The sequence below is a fragment of the Dreissena polymorpha genome, chromosome 2 (assembly GCF_020536995.1).
Source record: "Dreissena polymorpha isolate Duluth1 chromosome 2, UMN_Dpol_1.0, whole genome shotgun sequence".
Lineage (NCBI taxonomy): Eukaryota > Metazoa > Mollusca > Bivalvia > Myida > Dreissenidae > Dreissena > Dreissena polymorpha.
The window spans coordinates 101,912,811-101,940,787 of NC_068356.1; the positions used below are offsets into that span (position 1 = coordinate 101,912,811).

Sequence of the window (27,977 nt, forward strand, 5' to 3'; positions counted from 1 at the left end):
ACGGAGTTTTTCCAAACTTTCACTTCCATTCATTGTCTATACACTTTAGTTGTGATCCTTTCTGTTAAACTTAGTGTCCTAAACATTAAAATATTCCTCCATATTCAAAATTCAATAATTGGCCACACGAATGTCATATTACATTATGCTATTTATAGCCCAAACAGTTGAGTAGAATTCCTCAAAGTGAGCTGACACACATCCCGGACCTCACTATCCCGATATGACGCAATCACGTTGGCGACGTCCCCTAAAAAGGATGGAGTGCACATCCGAGCCCCAGCTGGTCGAAAATATGGCGAGTCAGTTTCGATCAACAGCCTGTTCGCCGGGACCCTCCGGACTGCCTGTTTCTGCGCCTCCGTGAAAAGCCGGGCTTGTCCTGAATAATTAAAGAAACAGTTAGGGAATGCCTTACACACTTCTCCGTTACGTTAGCGTTATTGTGGTAAATAGGCACGTATATTTGATACAGGTAATGCTTTAACCAGATAGCTTTAAGTGGTTACGTATTTGATTTTTAATTCAAGGTTTATTCTAAAGTATAATCTTTTTAATCTGTGTTGAAAGTTCAACATTGGAGTATGTCAAACAAAATCAAGCATTTTAACGTTCACAAACTAAGTATATTTCCATGGTTACTCTTACTTTATTTTTTTAAATATTTTTGTTTATCTTAATTTTCGAACAAGAAGAAATAATTTAAGTGTCCGAAAACTTAGAGAAATTAAGGTAGATAGAAAATACGTCTGTACTGAAAACCACTACTTGCATATCATTAATTGCATTTTGTATTCTCTACACAATACATATTAAAGTACGTAATCAAGAAATCACTTAAGCTTGACTGGATATAAATAACGCATTCAACGACCGTGAAAATATTCAGTTTTCAAAACCACAATATACACTAAAAAGACAACTTAGTATGAGCCGATTCTTGAGTGCCAAGTTTCCTCCCTTAGGTAGAAATATTCCATTGCAAAACAAACAACAAACAAACATGACATAATTAAGTAATTCCATATTTTCTACGTCATGGAATATTTTGTTTGAAGACGATACAGTTGTCTGAATTGTATGCATCAGTGATAAGTAACGAGTACATATAGCACAGGAATAATTTAAACGGAATGAAGTTAACATTGTTCCTGATTTGAAATAGAAGTTTAATAATAATTCGGATAATTTTATTGAATATATATCTGAAGGTAAATAAAACCCGAATCAAGTTATGTTGTATTTTCAATTAAATTAAATATACGCGTATTTTTGTTACTGATTAAAATGTAAAGCTCAGGGTATTCAAATGAGTTCATTATATTTTCAAACGATAAAAATAGTCTGTCTTTTGATCGATTCTGTTGTCTTTAAATGGACCATCCATGATCCGTGTATAATTGATAGCTACACAATGTTATGTTTTGCGTCAGACTTTTTTTCAAATATAGTGATTTGGAACTAAAATCTGTTTTGGTTTTAAATACACTGTAAATTAACACGTACAAAATGTTCCTAGGAAATAAAATTATGTCTGTGTACAGAGATATGTTTTACTTGATGTATGTATAAAACATACAAAAAAATCACATGTTTGTTTGAATCGGGATATCAAATCTTTAAAAAGCAGGCATAGTAAATCAAAGTACAATATTATAGAACAATGAATGGTTTATCTATGGTAAAATCATCAACTGATGCCGCACGACATGGAGCGATTTGTCCGTCAGTCTGTCCGTCCGTTCGTTTGTCCGTTCCTTCGTCCATCCGTTCGATGTTAACATAAATTGAAAGGTTTCGTATAGGATCAACAATTTAGTCGTGTTCTAAGAAAACTGGGCTTAATGCATGTGCATAAAGGGTCATCCCAGATTAGCCTGTACAGGCTAATTAGGGACGACACTTTCCGCTTTTATGGTATTTTTAGTTTCAAGGAGGTCCCTCCTTACCGAAAATCAAGTTGAGACGTAAAGTGTCGTCCCTGATTAGCCTGTGCGGACTGCACAGGCTAATCTTGGACGACACTTTACGCACATGCATTATGACCAGTTTTCTCAGAACGTGACTCAATTTCAAAGCCTTGGTACTTGCAGGGCTGATGTCTTTGATCAAAATCAACACACCAACATCACCTGACCTATTACTCACAATGTTTTCCCCGCCTATATTTTAAATGAATATATATTATCGTCAAATCTATAGGATAAAGTGTATGATAGGATAGTAAAAATGATGTTTGATAAAGACCTTTAACATACTTATACTTTAAGGTTCATATAAGAAGCACAACGGCTAGAAGTTGATTCCAAAGAAAGACCACACGAAGATATCGCTCGCTTGATGAGCACGTATGTTATTTAGCTGGAAGATTCACAGAGAAATAAAAGATACAGCAAGTGAACGGAAAACCTTCATATCGAAACCATATTTAAGGGCAACAGTATCACCATATGATGTCAATGCGCTTTCAAGTAAATACCACTAAGTGAGAAATGATTTAGGTACGTGCCTTCCACAGTAATAACTAACAGAAATAGACACAATTAAATGGCAAAAAATGGGACATCAAACGAATCAAGTCCGTTATTGTGCGGTGCCGACAAAGAGGCTGACGTTGGTTACAAACCTCACTTGACATACGGCGGTATATATTCAGGCTTATCCGGAGTAAGGGCTTGTGATTCTCAGGTTGCCGTTTCCCGATTGGAACCATCGATTAATGCGATAGAAGAAAGTCCTGATGATGAAGAAATCGTGGAGAATACAGACGCTTTAAGGTGTTCACCAAATACACGGCTTTACAGATATGGTCTACTTGTGTTCTTGTGTATTGCTGGTCTATGTAAGTATCTAGCCCATTCTTGTACGTATGTGTTCTTCTTTGCATAAATCATTTTAGACATGTTTTCAACGTTAACTAAGTGTAAGAACATGCGTATATTAACATTGCAATGTTAACTCGTTGTCATGTTGTCTGCCTAACGACCTGGAGTTCGTGAGTTCGATCCCCGCCGAAGGAGCGTTCTAAAGATACCCATTTAAGAGACCAAGTAGTGGTTCTACCCAGGACACGGACTGGAGAGCCTTTTTTATAAGCATCATGCTTTCAATGAAATCGATCTAAACAATTAATATTCTAACACTTATTTGTAATTAGTATATATTTTGAGTAATACTCCGTTCCGTATATAACACTCCAATTCATATCATTTTGTATTGTAAGCTAAGGACGAAGTGCTCGTTTAGACTTTGGTTTTAGGCAACCATTCCGGCGTCGTACGTATTTAACCACACTTTTGGACGGTTTTGCGCGATTGAAACTTATTAATATTTTACCAAAATCTATCCAAACTTACACATTTGTTTATTATCATCAAATCTTAGCTTGTTTTGTTGTTGGGCAACTGATACAACTAGAGTAAATGCCTTTTTATGCTCCCGGTAAGGTGGCATATAGCAGTCGTACTGTCTGTTCGTCTGTCAGTCCGCCCGTTTGTCTCTCCGTCCGGCATTCCGCTTGCCGTAGGTTTTTTACGCTACGCTTTCAGATATCGATCTGATATTTGGTATGTGAGTCTACCTACATGACCTCCAGATGATGTGTAAAATTCGTTCCGGTCCATTGATTTTTTGCGGAGTCATGGGTCATGGACTTAGAAACGTTCTCTATTATATAAACCGTTTTCCGGAGTTTTTTTACGCAACGCTTTTATGTATTGAGCTGATTTGTGGTATGTGAGTCGACCTACATTGCAAACAAATAAAGTATTAATTCGTTCCGGTCCATTATTATATTGCGAAGCAGTCCGCAGTCCGCAGTCAAAATGCAGTCCGCACCGGCTAATCAGGGATGACACTTTCCGTATACACTTGACTTTTGCTAAGAAGAGACTTTCTTGAAATGAAAAACATCACCAAAGCGGAAAGTGTCGTCCCTGATTAGCCTGTGCGGACTAATCGTGGATGACACTCTACGCACATGCATTAAACCCCCTTTTCACAGAGCATGGCTCATTTATATTCTTTTTTTTTAATTCCAGGTGAATTTGTCACCAATGAAAGTCCGGCTGCTCTTCAGAAGCACGTGGTTAAGGACATTGACATCTCCGAGACGCAGTACATGGGATTTTACTCCACCGTCCAGTGGGCGGAGATCATCTCAAGTCTCGCGGGAGGCTTTATGGTGGACCGGATCGGCAACCCCATCAGTCTGATGACCTCCGCCGGATTGATCACAGTGGCGCATGTGTGTGCATTTTTTAGAATCATTTAAATGCATTTTGACTTGATATACTTTGATTCAGTGCCCATTTTATTTGTTCGATTGCAGAAAATGCACTTTTGGAACGAAATTGACAAAATTTTCTGCTATTGCGACTTCAACTGTTACTACTTCTACTACACATAATTAAAAAATGAAAGAAAATGCTAGTAAATTGCCGTAAAAATTTGGCGCTCCATAATGGATCCTTATATGAATTGGATTAAGTTTAAGCTAACCTTAAATAGGCATTGTTTACAATTTAAGCTATAATATCGACGCAACTATTTATCGATGAATCCAAAACGAGGAACGCGATGTGTAGTCAGATAGTTGTTTTTGGTGTCTTTAAATACAAAGCGACCTTACGTATGTTATCTATAAATAAACACTCAAATCTAAATAAGAAAAGTAAGGATAACTTTAACATGTACATTAAAAAGTATGATTAGGGTCATTAAATATATTTGATAGTAAATCAAATATTATTTCAGACACATTATTTCTCTTGACGAGAATAGACGTCTATGAATTGTACGTGCGTTTGTATCGGGATTGTTATAATATGAGTCGCGTTCTGATAAAACTGGGCATAATGCATGTGCATAAAGTGTTGTCCCAGATTAGCCTGTGCAGTCCGCACAGGCTAATCAGGGACGACACTTTCCGCCTTAATTGGATTTTGCTAAGAAGAGACTTCATTTAAATGAAACATGTCATAAAAGCGGAACAAAACATGTCATAAAAGCGAAAAGTGTCGTCCCTGATTAGCCTGCGCGAACTGCACAGACTTATCTGGGACGACACTTTACGCACATGCATTTAGCCCAGAATTCTTAGATAACGACTCATATTGTAAGATTGACCTCTGGTGAGTTTGCAAGGACGCTTCAACACATGGAATGGCTTTTAACGTTTTTGTTCAGGGTGGTAGTGTGGGGGTAGGAATAATTTTTTATCTAATGTGTTATTATTTATTTATTTATTACTTGCGAGTAATCTTGTTTGTATATAAATATTGAGTTATTTCAAGCCTTGCAATATGCTTAGGTAGCGGAGATAATTGTTACCATATGCTTGCTAGTTGATGTTTTTGTCTTTTGACCCTTTGTGTATGCTCACGATTTGTTCTCTTAAATTTTAATGTGTGTTTCTTATGCAAGAAGAACATTGTTAAGAAGTAAACATTCAGGTAAACATCCTTTTTCAATTTAATAGGAACACATCAAAATGTTTATTTACATAAGTTATCATCGCTTTAGTTTACAAGTTACAAAACACAATTACATAAATGTAACATGTTGTTTCAAGATACGTTTTCTATAACAATGCGATAATTAATATAATAATGGCTAAAGAAGACGATTTTCGTTCGATATTTCAAGAATACACTTGTTTAACACAATAGGCATTTACTTACAAAATGGCCTTGATCAACCCCTGTAACCCGATCTGATGTGAAAAGTTCGATTTTTTTTTAAGAAAGCCATATTTCAATAAATCCTGAATAATAATAACCAGGATTTTTTCTAACATACATGATAATACCTCCTTTGCATATACCAAATGATAATTTAATTAAAAAATACCTTTAAACAATTATAGAACTGGATTTACTTACCCTACCGAAATTCAGCCAAATTTATCGGAAACTTTTCCAAGCAAGTTGATTTTTTCACATTAGATCGGGTTTCCGGGGGTGTTGATTCCCATGATTATTTTAACCACAGCCAAAGATTTTTAAACACGGTTTAATATACACAATACAAATATCAATAAAACTTAGAAATGTCTCACGTAAAACAAAATGTTGTTATTTGACTTAACATTTCATCTACTAAACGCATTAATGTCTCTTTTGGAAATCCATGCTTCTTCGTGGTCAGCCTCGTTCTCGATTCGTTTCATCTAGAGAGCCAACTCCCACAGAATATTTGTAATGTGAAAAAGGTGTATTCTTAGCCACATGTGTTGGGCGCGTGGCAAATTCACTGACACACTATCAATATGTCATAAAACAACATTTTTCATAAGTTTGACAACACATATTTTCTGTTCATATATAATAGATGTATCCGATTTTTTTTAAGTGATGACAATCTCGTTTTATGACATATTGATAGTGTTTCAGTGAATTGGCCACGCGCCCAATACCTGTGTATAAACTTTAAAATTTTCACATATTCCTGCCTTTACATTTCAGACGATATTTGCCTTAGGGGCTCTGATCCACAACTATTGGACGATGTTTGGCGCTCGCATATTCCTCGGGTGAGTACTAAGGTTGCAGAACATTGCATCGCAAATGAATGGAGCAAGGGCTTATAATACGTACTTTTCTTTATTTGTACGTGTTGTCGTGATGGAAAATATAATTATGATAATTACGAGACACGAAATTCAATTGTGTTAATCGTTTCTCTGCTAAAATCAATCTCGAAAATTATTTATTGTTAAATAAATAATTAGGTATTTTGTTTTCTTAATGTGTTGTTTGATTTAATTTATTGCTATACACTACCGTCGTAGGGAAATTTTTATGGAATTATTAAATCATAATATTTCTTATATCTCATAATATGTCTCTGGCTGTCTGGTTTGTAACATAACACTCATTTAAATAAACTAATAGTGATAACATAAGCCATATTTGATCCTTTTGTAAGTAGAAAGCAATTGGTTTCACATAGAAGATTTGGTGAGATCCTCTGTATAACATAGCCTTTAGCATCATACGTTCCTTTGCATCGTGCGCGCAAGTTTCTCGCTAGTTTCCAATCGCTAGTAAAGCAACAAGGTGTTTCCAGAGATTAAAGCATTATCATCTTAATAATTTAGAATAATTTAACATTTAAAATATATATTGCTGATACCAACTAGTAGCATAACTTGGCCATTACCAAGGCAATTGTGACGAGTGTGACTGATGTTGAACAGGATTTTATTTGGTCAAAGAATACATTCTGCTGAATAAAAACTGATCAATTTCAAGTTACTTGCGTCAGAATGCAGAATCCGAGTATATTTTGAATCCCTGCCTTTGTTACATAATATAATATGTTCACATGTACAACTTAATTATCAAAACACTAAAGCCCTTGCTAAGTGTCAACAAGTACAGTTATACATGTGCCTAAAAGATCCTCATTATAAGTAACACCACACGGATCCTACTTATTTGTAACACTCATAGGGTCCTACTTTTCGTAACAACCTTAGTATTCTTTATACTTATTGAGTCCTACTTAATCGTAAAACACCTCAGATCATAACTATTTGTAACACACTGAGCCTAGTTATTCCTTTTTATTCGTTACACCAATGTATTCCTATTTATTCGTTACACCCTAAGGATCTTACTTTATCTAAACAACCTTAGCATCTTACTTATTTGTAACATGTTATGGATCTTATTTATTCGTGATACACGTGAGATCTAAATTATTCGTTATACTCATAGGATCTTACTTATTCGCAACACCTTCATTTTACTTTTTATTCTTAGACTTCTACGTTTTGGCAACACCCTTTGATTATTCCTTATTAGTGACGCTCAAATTATCTTACTTATTCGTTACTAGTATTGATGAATACAATTTTAAAGATGTTGGTAGTCAGTCTAGTATTAAAGGAAAATCTAGTTTTCTGTCGCCGTTCTTTATCGATTTAATTTTACTTAAATACCTGTTATTAATAAGATTATTAAAGACACAACGGAAAACAAACAAATGTAGTCTAATGCGTTTTGTTATAAAAGATTAAATTTTGTTCGAGACAATGGATGGCATCTGCTAGTCAGACTCACCTCTGACTTTGCCTTCTCAGGGCTTTTCATCAGGAAATTGGGAAGAGGCCCTAGCCTTTCAAATTGGGAATTTCATGCGCGATAACTGCTCATTTTGGGAAGACTGTGATTTTTAGCTCATCTATTTTTTGAAAAAAAAAAAAGAGCTATTGTCATCACCTTGGCGTCGGCGTCGGCGTCGGCGTTGGCGTCCGGTTAAGTTTTGCGTTTAGGTCCACTTTTCTCAGAAAGTATCAATGCTATTGCATTCAAACTTGGTACACTTACTTACTATCATGAGGGGACTGGGCAGGCAAAGTTAGATAACTCTGGCGTGCATTTTGACAGAATTATGTGCCCTTTTATACTTAGAAAATTGAAAATTTTGGTTAAGTTTTGCGTTTAGGTCCACTTTTCTCAGTGAGTATCAATGCTATTGCATTCAAACTTGTTACACTTACTTACTATCATGAGGGGACTGGGCAGGCAAAGTTAGATAACTCTGGCATGCATTTTGACAGAATTATGTGCCCTTTTTATACTTAGAAAATTGAAATTTTGGTTAAGTTTTGTGTTTAGGTCCATTTTATTCCTTAAGCATCAAAGCTATTGCTTTCATACTTGCAACACTTACTTACTTTCATAAGGGGACTGTGCAGGCAAAGTAATGTAACTCTGACTGGCATTTTGACAGAATTATGTGCCCTTTTTATACTTAGAAAATTGAAAATTTGATTAAGTTTTGTGTTTAGGTCCACTTTATTCCAACAGTATCAAAGCTATTGCTTTCATACTTGCAACACTTACTAACTTTCATAAGGGGACTGTGCAGGCAAAGTAATGTAACTCTGACTGGCATTTTGACAGAATTATGTGCCCTTTTTATACTTAGAAAATTGAAAATTTGATTAAGTTTTGTGTTTAGGTCCACTTTATTCCTACAGTATCAAAGCTATTGCTTTCATACTTGCAACACTTATTAACTATCATAAGGGGACCGTGCAGGCAAAGTTATGTAACTCTGACTGGCATTTGGACGGAATTATGGGCCCTTTATACTTTGAAAATTGAAAATTTGGTTAAGATTTATGTTTTGGTCCACTTTACCCCTAAAGTATCATAGATATTGCTTTCATACTTGGAACACTCAAAAACTATCATAAGGGTACAGTAAAAGGACAAGTTGCATAACTCTGGTTGTCATTGTTACGGAATTATGACCCTTTTTTGACATAGTAACTTTGAATATATGGTTCAATTTTGTGTTTCGATCCACTTTACTTCTTAAGTATCAAGGCTATTGCTTTCAAACTTCAAATACTTTCATGCTATCATGAGGTTACTGTACCTGGCAAGTTGAATTTTACCTTGACCTTTGAATGACCTTGACTCTCAAGGTCAAATTATTAAATTTTGCTAAAATTGCCATAACTTCTTTATTTATGATTAGATTTGATTGATACTTTGACAAAACTACTCTTACCTGACATACCACAATAGACTCCACCCAAACCGTCCCCCGTGCCCTCCCCCCCTCCCCCCCTCCTCCCCACCTCCCCCCCCACCTCCCCCCCCTATTTTTTTTTTTAAGATCATCTCACAAATAACCACCACACCCTCACCTTATACCCCCCCACCCCCCCACCCCCCCAAAATTTTTTTTTAATTTTTTTTTTGTTTTTGTTTTTCAGATCATCTCACAAATTACCACTACACCCTCACACTATAACCCCCCCCCCCCCACAATTTTTTTAAACGGTTATGTTTGAAATACCGTCCAACCATCGCACCCAAAAAAATCCCCCCCCCCCATCGCCCTTCCCCCCCACCCCCCCCGCCCCCGATTTTTTTTTTCGCTTTTTTGGAAGATAATGTAATAAATGTCCACAACCCCACACTATACACCCCTCTTCACTCCACCCCTCCCTCCTTTGTGATTGAAAATGAGAGTCCCTTCACCTTTAAAAAGAAAATAGATGAGCGGTCTGCACCCGCAAGGCGGTGCTCTTGTTTAAAGTTTTTGTAACAGGGTCTTTTTCATTGTTCAGAAGTATTACATGACAAATTGTGGTGAATTCTTAATCATATAAGAGCTCATTGCTTTCAACTTTGGAGATTTCCAATATGTGTAAGTAAAACAAATATTTTTTTCTTACAATTTGGGAAATTCCTCTATCATTTTGGAAAAAATGACCTAATTGTCAATTGGGAAGTAGCCAAATTTCGGCCTCTGTTATACAAGGGTAAAAAGCCCTGCTTCTGATGAAGACACATATGTTCGCAAATACAGAAATTCAGAAATTTAAAATAATTTTAAGTGTTATATTTGAAACAATTTCTTCAATGAATGCATACTGTACAGACACCTATTTTACTTTTATGTAATTTAAATTGATTATGATAATTTTACTTTATGCTCAATTTATAATTAGATTACAGAGTTGTTTATTTAAGGAATGTTAAAATTAAATTACATGTGCATTGATCTTTGAAATTAAACGAAAACTGAATTTGGGGGAAATATTTATAAAGTCTATCAACTTATCGTGACATGGTACAAATTAGCCAACCTATCACTATATTTGCTTGTGAATTAATAAAAAATATAGACAATGATATCTTGGACCAGTAGAAAATGGTTCTAGTTGTTTGAAAAGCATGGCAACCAGGGGGGGGGGGCGGCGGGGCATTTTTCCTTATATGGCCATAGTAAAACCCTGTTAACACTCTAGAGACCGCATTTATTGTCCGATCTTTATGACACTTGGTCAGAAGATTTGCCCCAATAATATCAAGGAAGAGTTTGAAAATGGTTTCGTTTGGTTGAAAAACATGGTCGCCATTGGGCTAGGCATTTTCCCTCATATTGCTATAGTAAAACCTTGTTAACACCCTCGAGGCCAAATTTATGGTCCGATCTTCATTAAATTTTGTCAAAAACATACGTATTAATGACATGTTGGCTAAGTTCGGAATTCGTTCTGGTTTGTTGAAAAACAATGCCACGAGGGGTGGGGCATTTTTTCTTATATGGCTATATATATTTATATATATAGCTATAGTAAAACCTTGTTAACACTATAGAGGCCACATTTATTGTCCGATCCTCATGAAACTTGGTCACAGAATTTGTCCCAATTGTATATGCCTTTGTATCTCAGGTGAGCGACACTGGGCATTACAGGCTTGCTTGTTTGTAATACCATTAGTATCTTAGTAAGTTAATAACAATTTCCAAGTCGTTTTAATGGAGACGTTCATTTTTCGCTATTTAGTTTAATTGCCACTGTGTATTTTCTAATTTATGCACATGCTCTCTGTACAGGTTATTTTTTTGTTATACGTCCCACCAACAAATATCTAATGGACTTGTTTTACAATTTTCCAGACTCGTATCAGGTGCTTTAATGATCGCTAGTGACAACTTGGTCGTGAAGTGGTTCCACAACAAAGAATTGAACATGGTGCTGGGTCTGAAAATTAGCTTTGCAAGAGCCGTAAGATTTTATTAACTTGACGATGTCATCAATTTTGAATACATATTTTGATAATTAAATATAAGTGCTTAATATAAACACGCTCAATAAGCACTGTGTAGCTAACCTTAACCACCACCCTTAGCGATTTGATAATTTGTTGTGCAAAGAAAATAAATTAACTTATCTTTGTTAGACATCTTATTCTATTCATCAAGTCGATTTATTGAGAAAAAAGTCGTTATAATGAAAAAAAAATAATTAAATGGAAATGAAAAAATTTGCAACCAACAAATAACAATGGTTAACATCTAATTACATCCTGTAAATAACATCACGACGTCATTAATTATTTTGTTTATTCCAACAATTCTGAAATAAAGCGAAATTTTGAAAATGAGCGTCAGATGATGGGATAAATCATGAATACATTTGTCAATTTTGTGCGGTATCATTCTTCGTCGTTCCGCAATTACTTTGATTGAATGGGTCAATTCGGACAATCAATGTTTAATGGCGTTGATGTTTCAGAGTAGCGTCATGACACTCAATATGATGGACCCCATATATCAACAACTGTTGAAGTGCAATGTGCCATGGAAAGCTCTAGGATTTACCTTGTTAGCAGGTGAGTACGTTCTTCTGCAGTTTCAAAATGTTTAGCTGGGCTTAAACAACTGACCCTTGGAGTAAAAGACTAGCAGTAAAACCATTCGGCCGTCTGTGCCGATACAGGGAGTGGTGTATTTTATACTAATATCTTCAATCATCGTAGTGTCACAAAATATGACGATAACAATATAACTGTACAGATTATTCAATTGTTTCGCGCTGCAACGCTTTATAATTTTGAGGGTTTTAAATCGTAAAAAGATGCATATGATTGATATTAAAGAACATGGTAAAAGTTTAGTATTACTGTTTCCTCGCAAATATCATTAATGTAACGAAATTTTGCGAATTTGAGACAATTCTTGTTTAATTTTTCTCAATTTACCATAACATGAAAAGGTCCTTTTACATGCCATATACCGTGTGTATGGTAAGGCATTCTCTTTTCACAAATATGCCGTGTTTGATGCGTGAAGTATTTGTCATTTGGTTTGAAGCATTAGTCACATGAAATTGCAGAAACATTATCCACAGAAAGATTTCTTTATCATTCGATTATCTTCTTTTCAGAAATGTATCAACGGCTTTCAAGAAAATAAATAAAACAATTCGTTTATGTTTGTTTTAGAATCAATATATACAATTTGTGTTCAATATATTCGGACTATACAATTATGAAACAAATATAAGTAAACAGGTTTCTCTCACACAAGAAACATAATGATTATATATGAAGATACTCATTGAAACAATGCCTTGAAATGGAATAAATGTTATCTTGTACTATATATTTTACATTTTGTTGGTCACTGTATTTTGATATGGCAATGTTTCAGGCAGTTGTATTGCAGTGTTGTCCACATTATGTTCTGTGATAGTGGCGATCATGGACAAACGCGCTGACAAACTAGGGTTCAACAAGAATAACTACAACGTTGACAATGACAACGAAGAAGGTATATGCACGAATGGTTTAATGTATTTCGATCATACTTAAACATTTATTCTGTCTATTTATGCATTTTTCTTTTCAGGTAAATGTAAATCATGTTATCCATTGAACTCCAATGCTTCAGTATTTAAACTTAATGATATGACCTATGGTTTATTGATTTCGTGTTTTAGAGACGGAGGAGCACCATATTGGATGCGGAGGGTCAATGTCTGTTATATATTATTTTTTGCAAAATGCAGTCAACATGAAAGCTGCAACATTCATTCAGTGATTTGAATGGTTGTTTATTGATTTCGTGTTTCAGAGACGGAGGAGCACCAATCAATGACCACGTGTTCAGACGTGAGGCGCTTTCCAGCCTCGTTCTGGCTCATTGGTATCAGCGTTTCTCTCTACTACATGCAGTTGTTTCCTTTCCTTGCACAGGGAGAGTAAGGAGTTTAGATCATTTTGTCAAAAAAGTCTTCCCAGTATTGTTGACATTCAAAAAATATTAAGCTGGCAGTTTCAGTTATGGCTTTTAAATATATAATATTTATGTCATAGTTCGTAGGCAAATAAACTTGGGCAAGGAGAATAGATGCATAGGAACTCAATCATAAGTGCGAAAAATTTTCCGGACTTATTTAGAACTATTTTCAAAACATAAGACTCTTCCAATATTTTTTGCAGAATAACTCACACTTGATTCTCTTCTTTGCCTTAACTTTACAAGCTGCATGGCATTTTTGAAAGCAGAATTGTGAATTTTTCAAAGTCATATTTATATTATCTAGGCCGTTTCATGAACATTTTAAGCTGAAAATGATCGTGATTGATACTTAAGAAAAATGATTTTTGGCAAAAGATACACAAAATGTCCATCATCACGTTGAAGTGTTGTATACCATGCTTTACAAATTGAGGTTCATACACTACACTGTCGTTTTATTATTTGTTCGTCCAAGGATTTGAACTTAATAGATCCGTTGGAGCTAACATGTCCTGTAATTTGAGCAGCCTTCTAAGAAAACCAGGTTGTTTGTGTGTGCGTGAAGTATCTTGGAAGATACTTTCAGCAAATGCTTATCTGGGACGATACTTACCACTTTAATATTATTTTTCGTTTAAAGTAATTTTTTCTAAACGAAAATCAAGTTAAAGCGGAAAATACAGTCCCGTTTGCCTGCGTGGACTCTAAAGCCTTATCTGGGACGATACTTTAGGATACGTAAGGTCGCGGTGGTGTAAAGGGATGAGGTGTCCGCCTAGCGATCGTGAGTTCGTGGGTTCGCTCCCTACTCGGGGAGCGTTCTCATCTCCGCCATAGACACCAAGTACTGGTTCTTCCCAGGAAACGGACTCGACAGTGTCCATATCTGCCTATAATAGGCCTTTCCGTAATAGTCAGCAATTGACTGTAGGTAGTACAAAGTAGAAGTTCTTAACGGGCATGAATCATTTACGTTTTTTTACGTTTTTATGAATTGTATATTAAATCGTGACGAGATTGATATCTTCGATGCTATGTTTTCAGGCTGTACTTTGTGAAGAAATACGACAGATCCTTAGATTCAGCAAACGCAATCAATAGGTATGAATAATATTATTTACAATGTTGTATTTCTATTTCGGCAAAACAAACAGCATAGTCCTATTAAGATTAACGAGTACTCTACCCTTGCGTGTATTAGAAGTCACTTTGGGCGACACAACATGCATTTTTTCTTATATTTATACTTTTGAAGCCGTATATAGAACATATATTGTAACAAGTTAAACCAGTAGTATATGACATCGAAATACGAACACGAAGGGTACAGCATGTGGATTTGTCAAAGCGTTATTTTCAACTTAACTCTTAATTTAATAGCAGCATGGGTTACCTAATTATTCGATTATATATTATGAACATATTAAATTTTTAATGCGCATGGTAACACTATATCCTTATTCGAAACTCAAATTATCACTTCGTACACACAAGGTTTTATTTCTATATATTTTTGTGAATAATGAATATTTGCATATACAAAAATAGTATTTTATCACTATTAATAATATCACTCTTCGTTTGAATGACAATACACTACCGATGGGTGAGGCTCATTGTTGTTTGTAAATCATGTGAATTAGTTGCCAAACAAGTTTCACTGTGTTCCGAAAAACGACTAGTACCACCTGTGTTAAAATGAGCCGCGTTCTGAGAAAACTGGGCTTAACGCATGTGCGTAAAGTGTCGTCCCAGATTAGCCTGTGAAGTCCGCACAGGCTAATTAGGGACGACACTTTCCGATTTTATGGTATTTTTAGTTTCAAGGAAGTCCCTCCTTACCGAAAATCAAGTTTATGCGGAAAGCGTTGTCCCTTATTAGCCTGTGCGGACTGCACAGGCTAATCTAGGACGATACTTTACGCACATGCATTATGCCTAGTTTTCTCAGAACACGACACAAATTTTTGCACGCATCATATGCACTGTGTTATGATAAAAAATGCTAAACGCCTTCTAGAACAATAAAATGCAACTTGATACCTCTGAACTTATTAATTGTATTCATGGATTTAAGATACCCATTGGCTGTGTTTTAAGTTAAGGACACATTACATGAAAAGTATTAGATATATTTTATTAAAATAATATATTAACATAAGCCTTTCACTGTTTACCTTTACACTTATTGATTTAAAGTAAAATTAAGTATTTAAATTGTAATGATGAATTCGCGTATTATAAGACCTAGTTAGTTTTCCACAATGATTTAAAATAGTATATTGGTCACATATATTTTCAGGTTTAACTGTCAGTGACAGTGGCTCGATTCATAACTGTGTACCCATTAATGTATACTGTAAGCATATATCAACAGTAATCATGTTGCCATGCATGAAACTGGTTGCATTATTGAATGAACGTCACGTTCATTTTCTATTAATACAACCTCGATAGAAACAATCACGAAACAGCAGATGATAGTTTTCACATAACAAATGTACCGAATACATGAAATCATTTAATCTATGCCTTTGTAAAGTTCAAAGGTAATCAATATTAGCTTAAAAACCCGTATTATGATAACATGTTAATGATACCTGAATAGTACACTTTTATACACTTGATTAAATAATACAATACACTAATATACAACAATACTTTGAGTCATAGGAGTCACAGTGTGTAATCTGTAATTATATTTATGTATTTATTCGTATGATTCCTTGAATTGCCATTTGTAAATGCACTTGAGCTAATGTATTACACTTGTAACTTTACAGATTTGCAGGGTAGGGCAGAATGTATAGTGCAGGGAGTCTAGTGCAGGGGGTCTAGTGCAGGGTGTCTAGTGCATGGGGGTCAAGTGCAGGGTGTCTAGTACATGAGGTCTAGTGCAGGGGGTCTAATGCAGGGTGTCTAGTGCATGGGGGTCTAGTGCAGGGGGTCTAGTGCAGGGGGTCTAATGCATGAGGTCTAGTGCAGGGGGTCTAGTGCAGGGTGTCTAGTGCATGAGGTCTAGTGCAGGGGGTCTAGTGCAGAGTGTCTAGTGCATGGGGGTCTAGTGCAGGGTGTCTAGTGCATGAGGTCTAGTGAAGGGGGTCTAGTGCAGGGTTCTAGTGCATGAGGGGTCTAGAGCAGGGGGTCTAGTGCAGGGGTCTAGAGCAGGGGGTCTAGTGCATAGGGGTCTAGTGAAGGGGGTCTAGTGCATGGGGGTCTAGTGAAGGGTGTCTAGTGCAGGGTGTCTAGCTCAGGGGGTCTAGCTCAGGGGGTCTAGTGCAGGGGGTCTAGTGAAGGGGGTCTAGTGCATGGGGTCTAGTGCATGTGGGTCTAGTGCAAGGGGGTCTAGTGCAGGAGAACTATGAAAAGGGGGTCAAGTGCAGGGGTTCAAGTGCAGGGGCTCTAATGCAGTGGGTCTAGTGCATGGGGGTCTAGTGCAAGAGGACTAGTGAAGGGGTTCTACTGCAGGGGGTCTAGTGAAGGGGGTCTAGCTCAGGGGGTCTAGTGCAGGGGGTCTAGTGCATGGTGGTCTAGTGCATGGGGGTCTAGTGCAGGATGTCTAGTGAAGGGGGTCTAGTGAAGGGGGTTTAGTGCAGGGGGTCAAATGCAGGGTGTCTAATTCAAGGGGTCTTGAGCAGGAGGTCTAATGCAGGAGGTCTAGTGTAGGAGTCTAGTGCAGGGGGTCTAGTGCAGGAGGTCTAGTGCAAGGGGTCTAGTGCACGGTGTCTAGTGAAGGGGTCTAGTGCACGGTGTCTAGTGAAGGGGGTTAGCGAAGGGGTCTAGTGCATGAAGTCTAGAGCACGGGGTCAAGTGCAGGGGTCTAGTGAAGGGGGTCTAGTGAATGAGGTCTAGGGCAGGGGGTCAAGTGCAGGGGTCTAGTGAAGGAGGTTTTATGAATGAGGTCTAGAGCAGGGGGTCAAGTGCAGGGGTCTAGTGAAGGAGGTGTAGTGAATGAGGTCTAGAGCAGGGGGTCAAGTTCAGGGGTCTAGTGAAGAAGGTCTAGTGCAGGGGGTCTAGTGCTGGAGGCTTATTGCTATACGTTTTTTTAGGCAGTTAATAGCAGTGTGGTCTAGCTTAGGAGTTCGAATGCATGGAGTTTTATTGCAGTGGTGTAGTGCAGGGATGCTTACAAAGGGGTCCAGTTTAGGGTTCAGTTGCATATGATTAGTGAAGGATGTCGAGTGCATTGGATTTTAGTGCAGGAGATAGATTTGAGTTTTGTATATTGCAAGGGGTTTAGTGCAGGTAGTTTATTGCATAGGCTTCAAGCCTTGATGCAGGGGTATCTAGTGCAGGGATCCGTTTTTGGTGATCATTTGCATTGTGCTAACTGCATCGCGTCGAGTGTACATGGAATCACTTGACGGTATAGAATGAATTATGGTACACTTATATTGTAATGCATGGCTTGTTCTGCATCTAAGTGTCTTGACAAGGTATAGAACAAGACTTGGTACAGCCAATGACACTATAAGTGTTGATTTGCATATCCCTGCAAACATTTTGCGTTTGCTGTTAACGCAAAACTAGTGCGATTGTGCTCCATCGACAAGGAAAGGTTAATATTTTAAACGTCAAGTGTTTCTGCTGCTTTTCCAACGTCATAGCAATTTTGTTACGATGAACTAGTAGTTGAAGGCAGTAGATCAAGATTTAGGTCTCAATAAATTACATGTGAAAAGTACCTCTTTTGCCTTGGACTGCGACATAGACGGATCCGTCTACCTTTCCAGGGTTATGAATTTATTTGAATCGCGGATAGATAAGATGTAAGGAATTACTAATTGTGTGTGCATGTGTTTTTTTGATTTTGTACTCAGTTTTGCTCTTAAATATTTTATGTCAGTTAAACCTCTATTGTCTAACAATGCCTTTTATACTAATAAATTGTGTAAAGACCAAGCTGGCAAACACGTCAGATAAGCGTTTACTTTATTAACACGGAAAACTTAAATACCGGGCTTTTTGTTTCGATTTCAGCATGGTGTACGTAGTTGGAGCAGTGACTATGCCGCTAGTCGGAGCCGCGGTAGACAGAGTGGGCCGGAATCTTATCTGGATGTTGACCGGACTTTGTCTCTCTTTGGCCAGTCATCTTTTAATGACATTTACCTTTGTAGAACCATATGCATGCACGGTAAGTAAAATATAGGAATAAGGAAACTTGAAAAAAACAATAGCATCATAAAATAAATTTTTGTCACCGTCAGCAATTATTATTCAATTTAATACAGTACACATAAACCACAATACTATGATTTGAATAAAAGGAAATTAAATGTAAACATTGGATCTAAAAAGCTCCAGTGAAAAACAAGAATGAAATTAAAGAAAGAAAAAAAGACCCCTACATTGGGCTTGAACCACTAACCCCTGGAGTGAAAGTCTTAACGCTCAGCCATCGACGCTAATACAATGAGTAATGTATTTAATACTTTATATAAGCAATCCTCGTATTGTCTCAAAATATAACGACAACAACAGAATTCTCCAAACTATTCAATATTTTTGCGTTGCAACGCTTTATAATGTTCAAGTTTTAAAATCGTCAAAAGATGCATATAATATATATTTTAGAGCTTGGTTAATGTTCAGTTTTACTGTTTCCTCAAAAATATCAAAACTACAACGAAAATTTGCGAATCTAAAACATTTGTCAATTTACCAAAATGTAAAAAGGACCTTTAAGCTTTGGTCAAAGTCCTGCCCATTAACACATCTGTTTTAAACACATTCGTATTCAACAATTAGAAATTGTCATAACAAGTAATACTTATTACAATGCCACAAGATCATGTTTTATGAATTTATTTTCAATAATTATGCATTTCCGATAAAAGGTCAGCATGTAAACTACCTAGACACAATAGTTTTACGCAATAAATCCATTCGCACTAAAGTTATTGAGCGGGTATAATTTTATGCCCCTGAAAAAGGGCATATAGAGATCGCACTGTCCGTCCGTCCTGCGTCTGTCCGTCACACTTTTCGTTTAGGTTTCGAAAAATGCTCATAACTTCTATGTCGCTTCAGATGTAACCTTCATATTTACTATGCATGTGTATTGGACAAGGCCTTTCCAAATGCACACAAATTTTGACCCCTGTGACCTTGACCTTGAACTTAGGGTCCATCTTTGGGTTTCAAAAAATGGCCATAACTTCTATCAAAGCGTTTTTCGGGGGCATATGTCATTCTTATTGAGACAGCTCTTGTTTCTATTAAAGTTAAACAGATATCGACCTACATGTATCATATCCCAAAGCAATTCAATGCAAGGTGTGCATGTTAGGTTACTACACGAGAGGCAACATTTATGGCGCAATCTTGATTAAAATTGGTCGGTATGTTTGTCTTGCCATTGTCTTGGCTGAGTCCGAATCTGGGATAGATGTGTCTAAAAAGAAGGTCATCAGATAATACTATTGGAAAACTTTGTTACAACTCTAGATGCCATAATAATGGTGCAATCTTGATTAACTTTGGTCATTATGTTTATCTTAACAATAACTTGGCCGAACACGAATTTGAGTCTATTGCGTTAAAAACAAGGTCAACAGGCAAATGTGTTATCAGAAAATAAAGGGATACACGTTTTGAAAATTTAGATAGCATATTATGTTGATGTATATATCCAACAATATTCTCATCATATTATGCTTCAGGACTCTCCTGTTATACCATATTACTGGTAATCCTTTTTTGTTGCAGATTTTATTAGGACTCGGTTATTCACTGGTTGTTACCACTTGTTGGCCACTTGTGACGTATGTTATCGCGCCCAATCATCTTGGAACTGCATTTGGCATGTAAGTAGTCGGGAGCACGGTTATACCGGAATAAGTTTAATATGCTTTATTCCAGAGTAGCTCCGGACGAGTCTTAGCAAGTCCTTAGTTATATAGACTAATATATAGAGAATAATAGGTTACTGTCCAATCAGTTTGTAATTTATTATATACCTATTTAATGCTTTTAACAAAATACAGGTTGTATCAATCGTTGAAATAAAAAATCCCGTATTATGCTAATTGCTGTTTCCAATTCCGTATTACCATACTAGCCGGACTACTTCGACCCATTTAATGACGTCACATTACACGCACCGAAAATAGAAATATTTTATATTACAAAGCACATCGGGTGACGTCATTTCTGTGACATTACAGTTTTATCACTCTCGTGGCTTGTGCTATTTCGCATCACGCCGCTCGAGGCTCCGCCTCGCGGATACGTCATCACACAAGCCACTCGAGTGATACAAACTCTTAGAACAATAAACTAGCGCAATATTCCGTATATATCAGATGAGGCTTAGGATAATATAACGGCGAGGCTTGCCGAGCCTTTATATTATTCGCGCGGAGCGTGTTATATTACCAAACGATGAGACAGTAACCCGTTTTTCTGTTTATCATAGCACCTTTTCCTAAAATCTTCAAACCAATCCATTTTTATATTTAAAATTTACGGATCCCCGCTGATTTTGCTGATCCGGCTTTTACACGTTGACATACATGTTTATGTAGGTCACAATATACCAAAAGATTTCCTACACAAATTCAATGTAAAAGCAATAACTTTAACAAAAAATAAAGTCAAACTTTTGCGCGTAGACAACCCCATAACCATACCTTTTCTTAAAGAGCATTCCAAGCCGCAATGATTTAAACAATAAAAAAGATAGGTCATCCAGTATGTAAGAAAAAACTCATTGCGAATCAGCGGGCACTGTTTTATGGCCATCTTTTTACCGGCATCTCTCCAGTTGATGATTTTTTTCCAGCCAACTGTCAAAGTCTCATGTAGTCTCCTACCTAAAAGCAAAACAGTGAATTTGTAGTATACAACAATGTTTTACCTACCACATGAACACCGAAATATTCAAAAATAAAGTCATCACAAGTGCACGTACAGAGAATTGAGTCTTCAAATAAATGAAGATTTTGTTTTTAGAGGGTATAGTATTGAACACCAAAAGTATTTAGTATATTGTAACCTGTAGGAACGGCGTTCGAAAAGACGACAGGAATAATTGTTTATTTTAAACATCGTATAGAGGAACAAAGTTGTTTGCACTACGAATGGGAAGTGTACACCCGCTTTAATTTTAAACGTCTTGCATTGGAGATCAGGAATGGACTGCAGCGACAAGTTTAATCTAAGAACACGCTTCACCGAATAGTTTGGAGACGCCATTTTGGAGATGTGTATTGAAATTGACATTTTGATGATGGTGTCAATACTGACAAAAGCGTATTAAATCGTTTGTTTAAATAGTTGTGGATAAGCGTACAGTTATCATTTTTCTTGACTTTCTGTGCAACACTTGCAAGTGCAACAACTATATCGATATTTAAGATTTATTGTCAATTGATGACGTCATTTAACATCTGTAGTGCTGTGGTGATTTGTAAAAAATAAACGTTTTTGTGATTTATGACTTTAAACTAGTAGAATAAAATATGTACGTTCTTGGTATCAAAATATTTGATTTGTTGAACCTGATTCATGTTGATAGAAATTGTTGACTTAATTGCAAATCCCACATAACTTCAAACATTGACTGATGTAAGAACTTCCTGTTGACAATAATATAAAAAAGTATATCTGGCAACGTTATATCAGGCAGATATCAATGCGGTGGTATGATAAAACGAAATATGCTGTTGCTATTGCCCCTTGTTTATTTAATACTACATTTTGGCCGAGCATATCTGGTAAAGTAAAGGGGCATCATATTTAAACTAAAATTATTGGTAGATGTTATAATATAAGGTATGTGCAGTATGCTAGTATTTATACTCTTGTGTATATATTTTTTGAGTTATTGCCCTTTGTATATTTTTATATTTAAATGTTGTATGGAGCTTACCTCGAACATTTTAAGATGTATTTATTTGAAATTTAAAATGTAGTAATATCTTATTGAGAGGATGTGAAAATCACAAAATCCATAAATCTTACTTCGATAATTTTGGAGCTATTGCCCTTTGTTTGTTTTTAACCGTGTTTCAGCGAAGTTGATATTCCTTTTAATTTGATGTAGGTATGGAGGGAGATGTTTAACAGGTTTCCCCTCTATATTTCAGAGTGCATTAACCGATTGAAAATAAAACTTTGGATATAGCAAGCTTGCATGGAGAAACATTTTAAAATTGTAATTGGTTTGTGTCGTATATTGCCAATGTCACTGTTACATAAGCATAGCACTGTTTACGCTTACAAAGCTCTAGGACTGTGCCCTTTATTAGTTTTTCTACTTAGTTTCACAGCAGATTAGGAAAAACATAATTGGTAAATCTCAACAAGGTTAATTGCACTACATGCGAATCATATGATTCATATTTATTTCCCTTTCATAACTTCGGAGTTATTTCCCTTTCATAACTTTGCAGTTATTTCGCCGTTTAATGTTCATGTTGAAATTTTGACTGGGACATATCTTGAATATTATATCAGGTATAAAGATTGAACTTCGAAAGAAGGAAGCTTGCATTGTGCGAAAACCAGTTTTTGAAACTATTTTGTATATCCACCTGGGGATTCAATTTGTGACCAGTATTGTCAAGATCAATGTTTGTTTGTTTTAATCAAAGAAAGTTTTCCTCCCAGCTGCTTGCATTTTATGTGGTTGTGGATCTGAAATTGTGTTGGTCTGTAACGTAAATACAGATCCAACTCGGGAGTCCATTTTTGAGCAGTTGGATCAAGGTCAAGGTCACTGTAAGTAAAATAGATAAACGGTTTTCCACTCAATGTGTTTGGTCGTCGGGGGGGGGGGGGATTGCATTGCAATTTGTGTGTACCAAGATCGAACTACATATGAAGTTGATATATAAGATAATAAGGACAGTGCATACAAACCTGAAATCCTTCTTTCATAATTTAAACGTTATTGCCTTTAGCATGGGCTGCATTTTGCATATTGCTTATCAAGACTATACTACGAGGTATCCATATGCCTTCTCGTAGATAGGAAGCTTGTTTGTCTTTGACAGTGCATTTCCAATACCCTCAGACACTCTGACATGCGGGGTTAATGCAGTAATATACTCAATACACACAATTGTAATACATGTTTGCTTTTCTATTTCAGTTTGTTTACAATAAGCTCAGCTTGCCAGGCCGTGAACGCCTATATTACAGGCTACATAGTAGATAACCTGGGATATTTTGTGCTGGAGGTTTTCTTCATAATGTGCACCTCTTGTTAGTATCTCCACAATATTGAAGTCAAATTCACGTTATGCTTTTAACATTATTAGTTGTTTTTTTTCCGCATCAACAGACGCATTACGCTTCGCTTTTAAAGCTTCCTCAAACGGCAACAAACTAGTCAGTATAGATGCCTTTTATACGTCAGGCTTATAAAAATTTGTTTGATGTGTTGATGATAATAATAATAATAATAATAATAATAATAATAATAATAATATCATCATTATTATTATTATTATTATTATTGTTATTATTTTTATTATTATTATCATCATCATCATCATCATCATCATCATCATTATTATTATTATTTATTGTCTCAACCAAAGACTTTTGTACACATTCAAATGGTTTAGCCTACTTTAAAGGGACGTGTTCTCATATTTGAAAAATGACAATCATCCTATAAATTGTAATACTAGTATATTCAAAAGCATTTAATTCAAACAAGTTAAATGACACTACAGACCAATACAAAAGTTAAATATATCTTTTTGTTTATTTATAATTGGATTTATACTCACTAAACATTAAGCTTGTCATCTATTATTTAGCGAAACCATGTTTTACCGCCATTTGGCTTTAAGTTCATTTCAAGTTTTTAATTCTGAGTTGTGTAGTGGTAGCAAGTTAGTATTTGCTGCTAGTGGTCCGGGGTTCGAATACCAGCAAAAACACATTTGTTTCGATTATTTTACGAATTTGTTAAAATATTGCAGAAGTTATACTTAAGCTAGTAAATACATGTAAATTGTTTTTTTCTAAAGTACGGAAATCTGTGGTGAAATCGCTAAAAAATAAACATGCTTTGGTCTATGGTGAAATATAAACAACACCTTAAACAACAACATCATACAAATATTATTTGTTGTTATTATATTTTGTTTAAGGCTCGATAGTATTCACCTTATTGCTGTATTTGAGAGACGCTTCTTCAGGTAAGTTGGAACTCTATCATTCTTACAATTGATCCGCATTATGCGAAAAAGAGTTTCATGCAATGTGCGGCCTGAGTAGCTACAGCCAAACATGCGTATCGGCGCATTCTGGGCACGTACTACCCTGTCCACTTATAAGACAAAGAAATCTGGCACGACTTTGAAGCTGAGGATAGCTCCTGATTAGACGGCTCCATTGCCTCAGATGGCACTATGCCATATGACATGACGCGGCTCAAATGATATTTAATAAGTGAAGCTTTTTGTTCCCTACCGGTTTCACCGGAGGGGACTCGTGGTTTGCGCTCTGTGTGTCCGTCTGTCTGTCAGTCTGTCACATTTTTCTGGAACCTGCAATAACTTTAAAAGTTCTTCATATTTTTTAATGAAACGTTAAACATGGACAGATGGCAATATGGAGATTATGCACGTCATTTCATTTTGTTCCTACTTGAAGAATTCTAGTTGCTATGGCAACAAATAGACTACAAATACTGCTGAAAATGGTGGATCCTGCACACTTTTCTGGATCCTGCGATAACTTTAAAAGTTCTTCATATTTTTCATGAAACTTGAAAAATGGATAGATGGCAATATGGACATTATGCACGTCATTGAATTTTCTTCCGACATTAAATATTCTGGTTGGTATGGCAATACATAAATACATACAAAAATAAAACAATTCAGACAATGGTGGAGCCGTTAGGGGACATACATTGCTTGGCAATAGTCTTGTTTCTACTTTTATTGAAATATTGCTAGTTTTTGAACCCACATGATTGTGGGGTGGCTAAAAGGGTGTTTTCATTATATAATGTTCATATTTACCGTATGCTTTTTTTGACCCAAAAATGTATAAACATAATATAGTAGTAGTAACTTTGGTTTTAACTCGAATACCATTAAAACTGTTTGTTTTCATTTTGAAAATTTTAAGTTCGAGATAAATCATCAAAAGTCAAATTGGACAATAAAACGGATTGTTTTTTAACCAAAGTGGAGTTTTGAGACAAAGGTTAAGGTTAAATAAAGGGACATCATTTCCATTATAGACACGTCCTCTTTTAAGTATATATGAGCCGTGCTCTGTGAAAAGGGTTTAATGTATGTGCGTAAAATATCGTCTTAGATTCGCCTGTGCAGTCCGCACAGGCTAGTCAGGTACAATTGTTTTCGTCTAAACTGGATGTTTATTAAGCTGGATTTTCTTTTAACAAAACAATACCATAAAAGTGGAAAATGTCGTCCCTGATTAGCCTGTGCTAATCTGGGACGAAACTTTATGCGCATTTAACTCAATTTTCACAAAACATGACCCATATCTTTAATATACGTGTACATCTTTACTAAATAAAAATTCATGGACGTCTAGAAACATCATACACATCAGTTATTTTAGCGAGGAAGGCCATTTAATGATTAAGAATTGTCAAAGGTATTTTACCTGCATCTAATTGTGTTTCAGGGAAAACTTTAAACCTTACCGCAAAAGAACGAAGTCACAAAACAAAGTAAAGTACCGGTACATGCCTTCCAACAAGGAAGTGAGGACATTAGCTTTTATTGTTCGAGAGCGAAGTCCAATAATTAATTCAAGCACTTACCCTCTCAACGGAATGTAGGACATTGACGTTTGCCGTAAGATCAAAACTTAATTAAGTACTTAACTTCCACAATACCTTGAAGGACATTAAACCTTACCGTGGACGAGCGAAGTCGTTAAACAAAGTAAAGTACCTACCTTCGACAAAGGCAGAGAAGACATTGAAACTTATCGTAAGAGAGAGAAGTCGCAAAACAAAATCCAGAAATTGCCTTCCACGGTGACTGAATGTCAATAACCCTTGAACGTGATTAAAGCATTTAAAAGCAGTTTTGTTGAAGATGCATATCAGACATAAAGGAGTTTCTCTTGTTCCTTAATATTTATCGGATGTTAGATTGGCAACGACATTTTATATGACCAAGAGAGATTATATTTTTATCCGTGTGTTTATGTGTTAGCCGGAGCAGATTTTTGTTTGTTAAGTTCATATATTGCTTTTGTATATTTACTGCTCAGATTATTGTTTTAATATACTCATAAAATATATTTACATGACCTATTTTAGCTCAACATGTACATGACCTGTTTAAGCTCACTTACATCTGTGATTGTTTGAAGATATATGCTCATTTTTACTTTGCGTTTTAAGAATTAAACGGCTCTATATTTAAGATATTTGTGAATATTTGTATGGCCCCACCACTATAGTGCGGGACATATTGTTTTTGCCCTGTCTGTTGGTTGGTCTGTTGGTTGGTTGATTGGTTTGTGTGTTCGTTTGTTTGCTCCAACTTAAACATTTTGACATAACTTTTGCAATATTGAAGAAAGCAACTTCATATTTGGCATGCATGTGTATCTCATGGAGCTGCACATTTTATGTGGTGAAAGGTCAAGGTCATGGTCATCCTTTAAGGTCAAAGGCCATATATATAGCTTCAAAGCGGCGCAGAAGGGGACAAAGTGTTTCTGACAAACACATATCATGTTCTCTCTTTTTTCGAAAGGTATACATGTAAAACATGTATATTTTTCAAAATGGTTTAACATTATTTGGCATAAAATAAACATACATGTACATAGCATGAGACGTTGAACGTACGCTCGATGTTACTTTAACCATGTTTTTCAATTAAAACGGTCAACCAGAATTTAAAACATAAATTGACCTTGCAAAAAACAACAACATTATATTAGATTGACATATACTGCAAGGTGGTTTATATCTCTCCAATGTCAAAGAACCAGACTGCTTTATCCAAGATGCAACACTTTGTTATAGTTAAGAAACTAGTTTTAAAGATATATTTAAAACAAGATATGTGTTTGTCAGAAACACTATGTTCCCTACTGCGCCGCTTGAAGTTATATATTTGACCTTGAAGGATGACCTTGACCTTTCACCACTCAAAAAATGCAGCTCAATGAGACACATGCATGCAAAATATGAAGTTGCTATCTTCAATTTTGCAAAAGTTATGGCAAAAATGTTAAAGTTGGAGCAAACAAACAAACAATGTCCAACCAACCAATAGACAGGGCAAAACAATATGTCCCCCACTATAGTGGTGGGGACATAAAAACAATTGAAATGTTATAACTCGTACTTTTATTTTAAAACTGTTTGCCAGTATGACTGGTTTGCCACGCTATGTATTTTAATATTGTGTTCCATTATTGTAACTGATGAAATATTCAATTTTTACTTC

At 36.0% G+C, this 27,977-nt stretch overlaps 1 protein-coding gene across 2 annotated transcripts; it reads left to right on the forward strand.

Moving 5' to 3' along the window:
- Positions 1-976: 976 nt before the first annotated feature.
- On the forward strand, positions 977-27,704 carry LOC127868295 (major facilitator superfamily domain-containing protein 1-like). 2 transcript variants are annotated; one of them, XM_052409934.1, is made up of 14 exons: positions 977-1,078; positions 2,271-2,842; positions 4,041-4,246; positions 6,465-6,532; positions 11,434-11,542; positions 12,053-12,149; positions 12,970-13,089; positions 13,393-13,519; positions 14,605-14,661; positions 18,541-18,697; positions 20,272-20,369; positions 23,660-23,772; positions 24,672-24,719; positions 26,188-27,704. In XM_052409934.1, exons 2-14 carry the CDS (start codon positions 2,548-2,550, stop codon positions 26,235-26,237), a joined length of 1,545 nt encoding a protein of 514 aa, XP_052265894.1. In that variant the 5' UTR covers positions 977-1,078; positions 2,271-2,547; the 3' UTR covers positions 26,238-27,704. The 2 variants fall into 2 exon arrangements, with proteins under 2 accessions (XP_052265894.1, XP_052265893.1); XM_052409933.1 differs by having other exon boundaries at positions 983-1,211.
- The last annotated feature ends 273 nt before the right edge of the window (positions 27,705-27,977 follow it).

What these genes read in the sequence shown, in the direction of transcription:
- LOC127868295 (XM_052409934.1), top strand. Translation starts at nt 2,548, where the DNA reads ATGGCAAAAAATGGGACATCAAACGAATCAAGTCCGTTATTGTGCGGT. An exon ending in GGCGCTCGCATATTCCTCGG is followed by an intron (nt 6,533 to 11,433) that starts GTGAGTACTAAG and finishes ACAATTTTCCAG; the next exon opens with ACTCGTATCAGGTGCTTTAA. An exon ending in TAGAACCATATGCATGCACG is followed by an intron (nt 18,698 to 20,271) that starts GTAAGTAAAATA and finishes TTTTTGTTGCAG; the next exon opens with ATTTTATTAGGACTCGGTTA.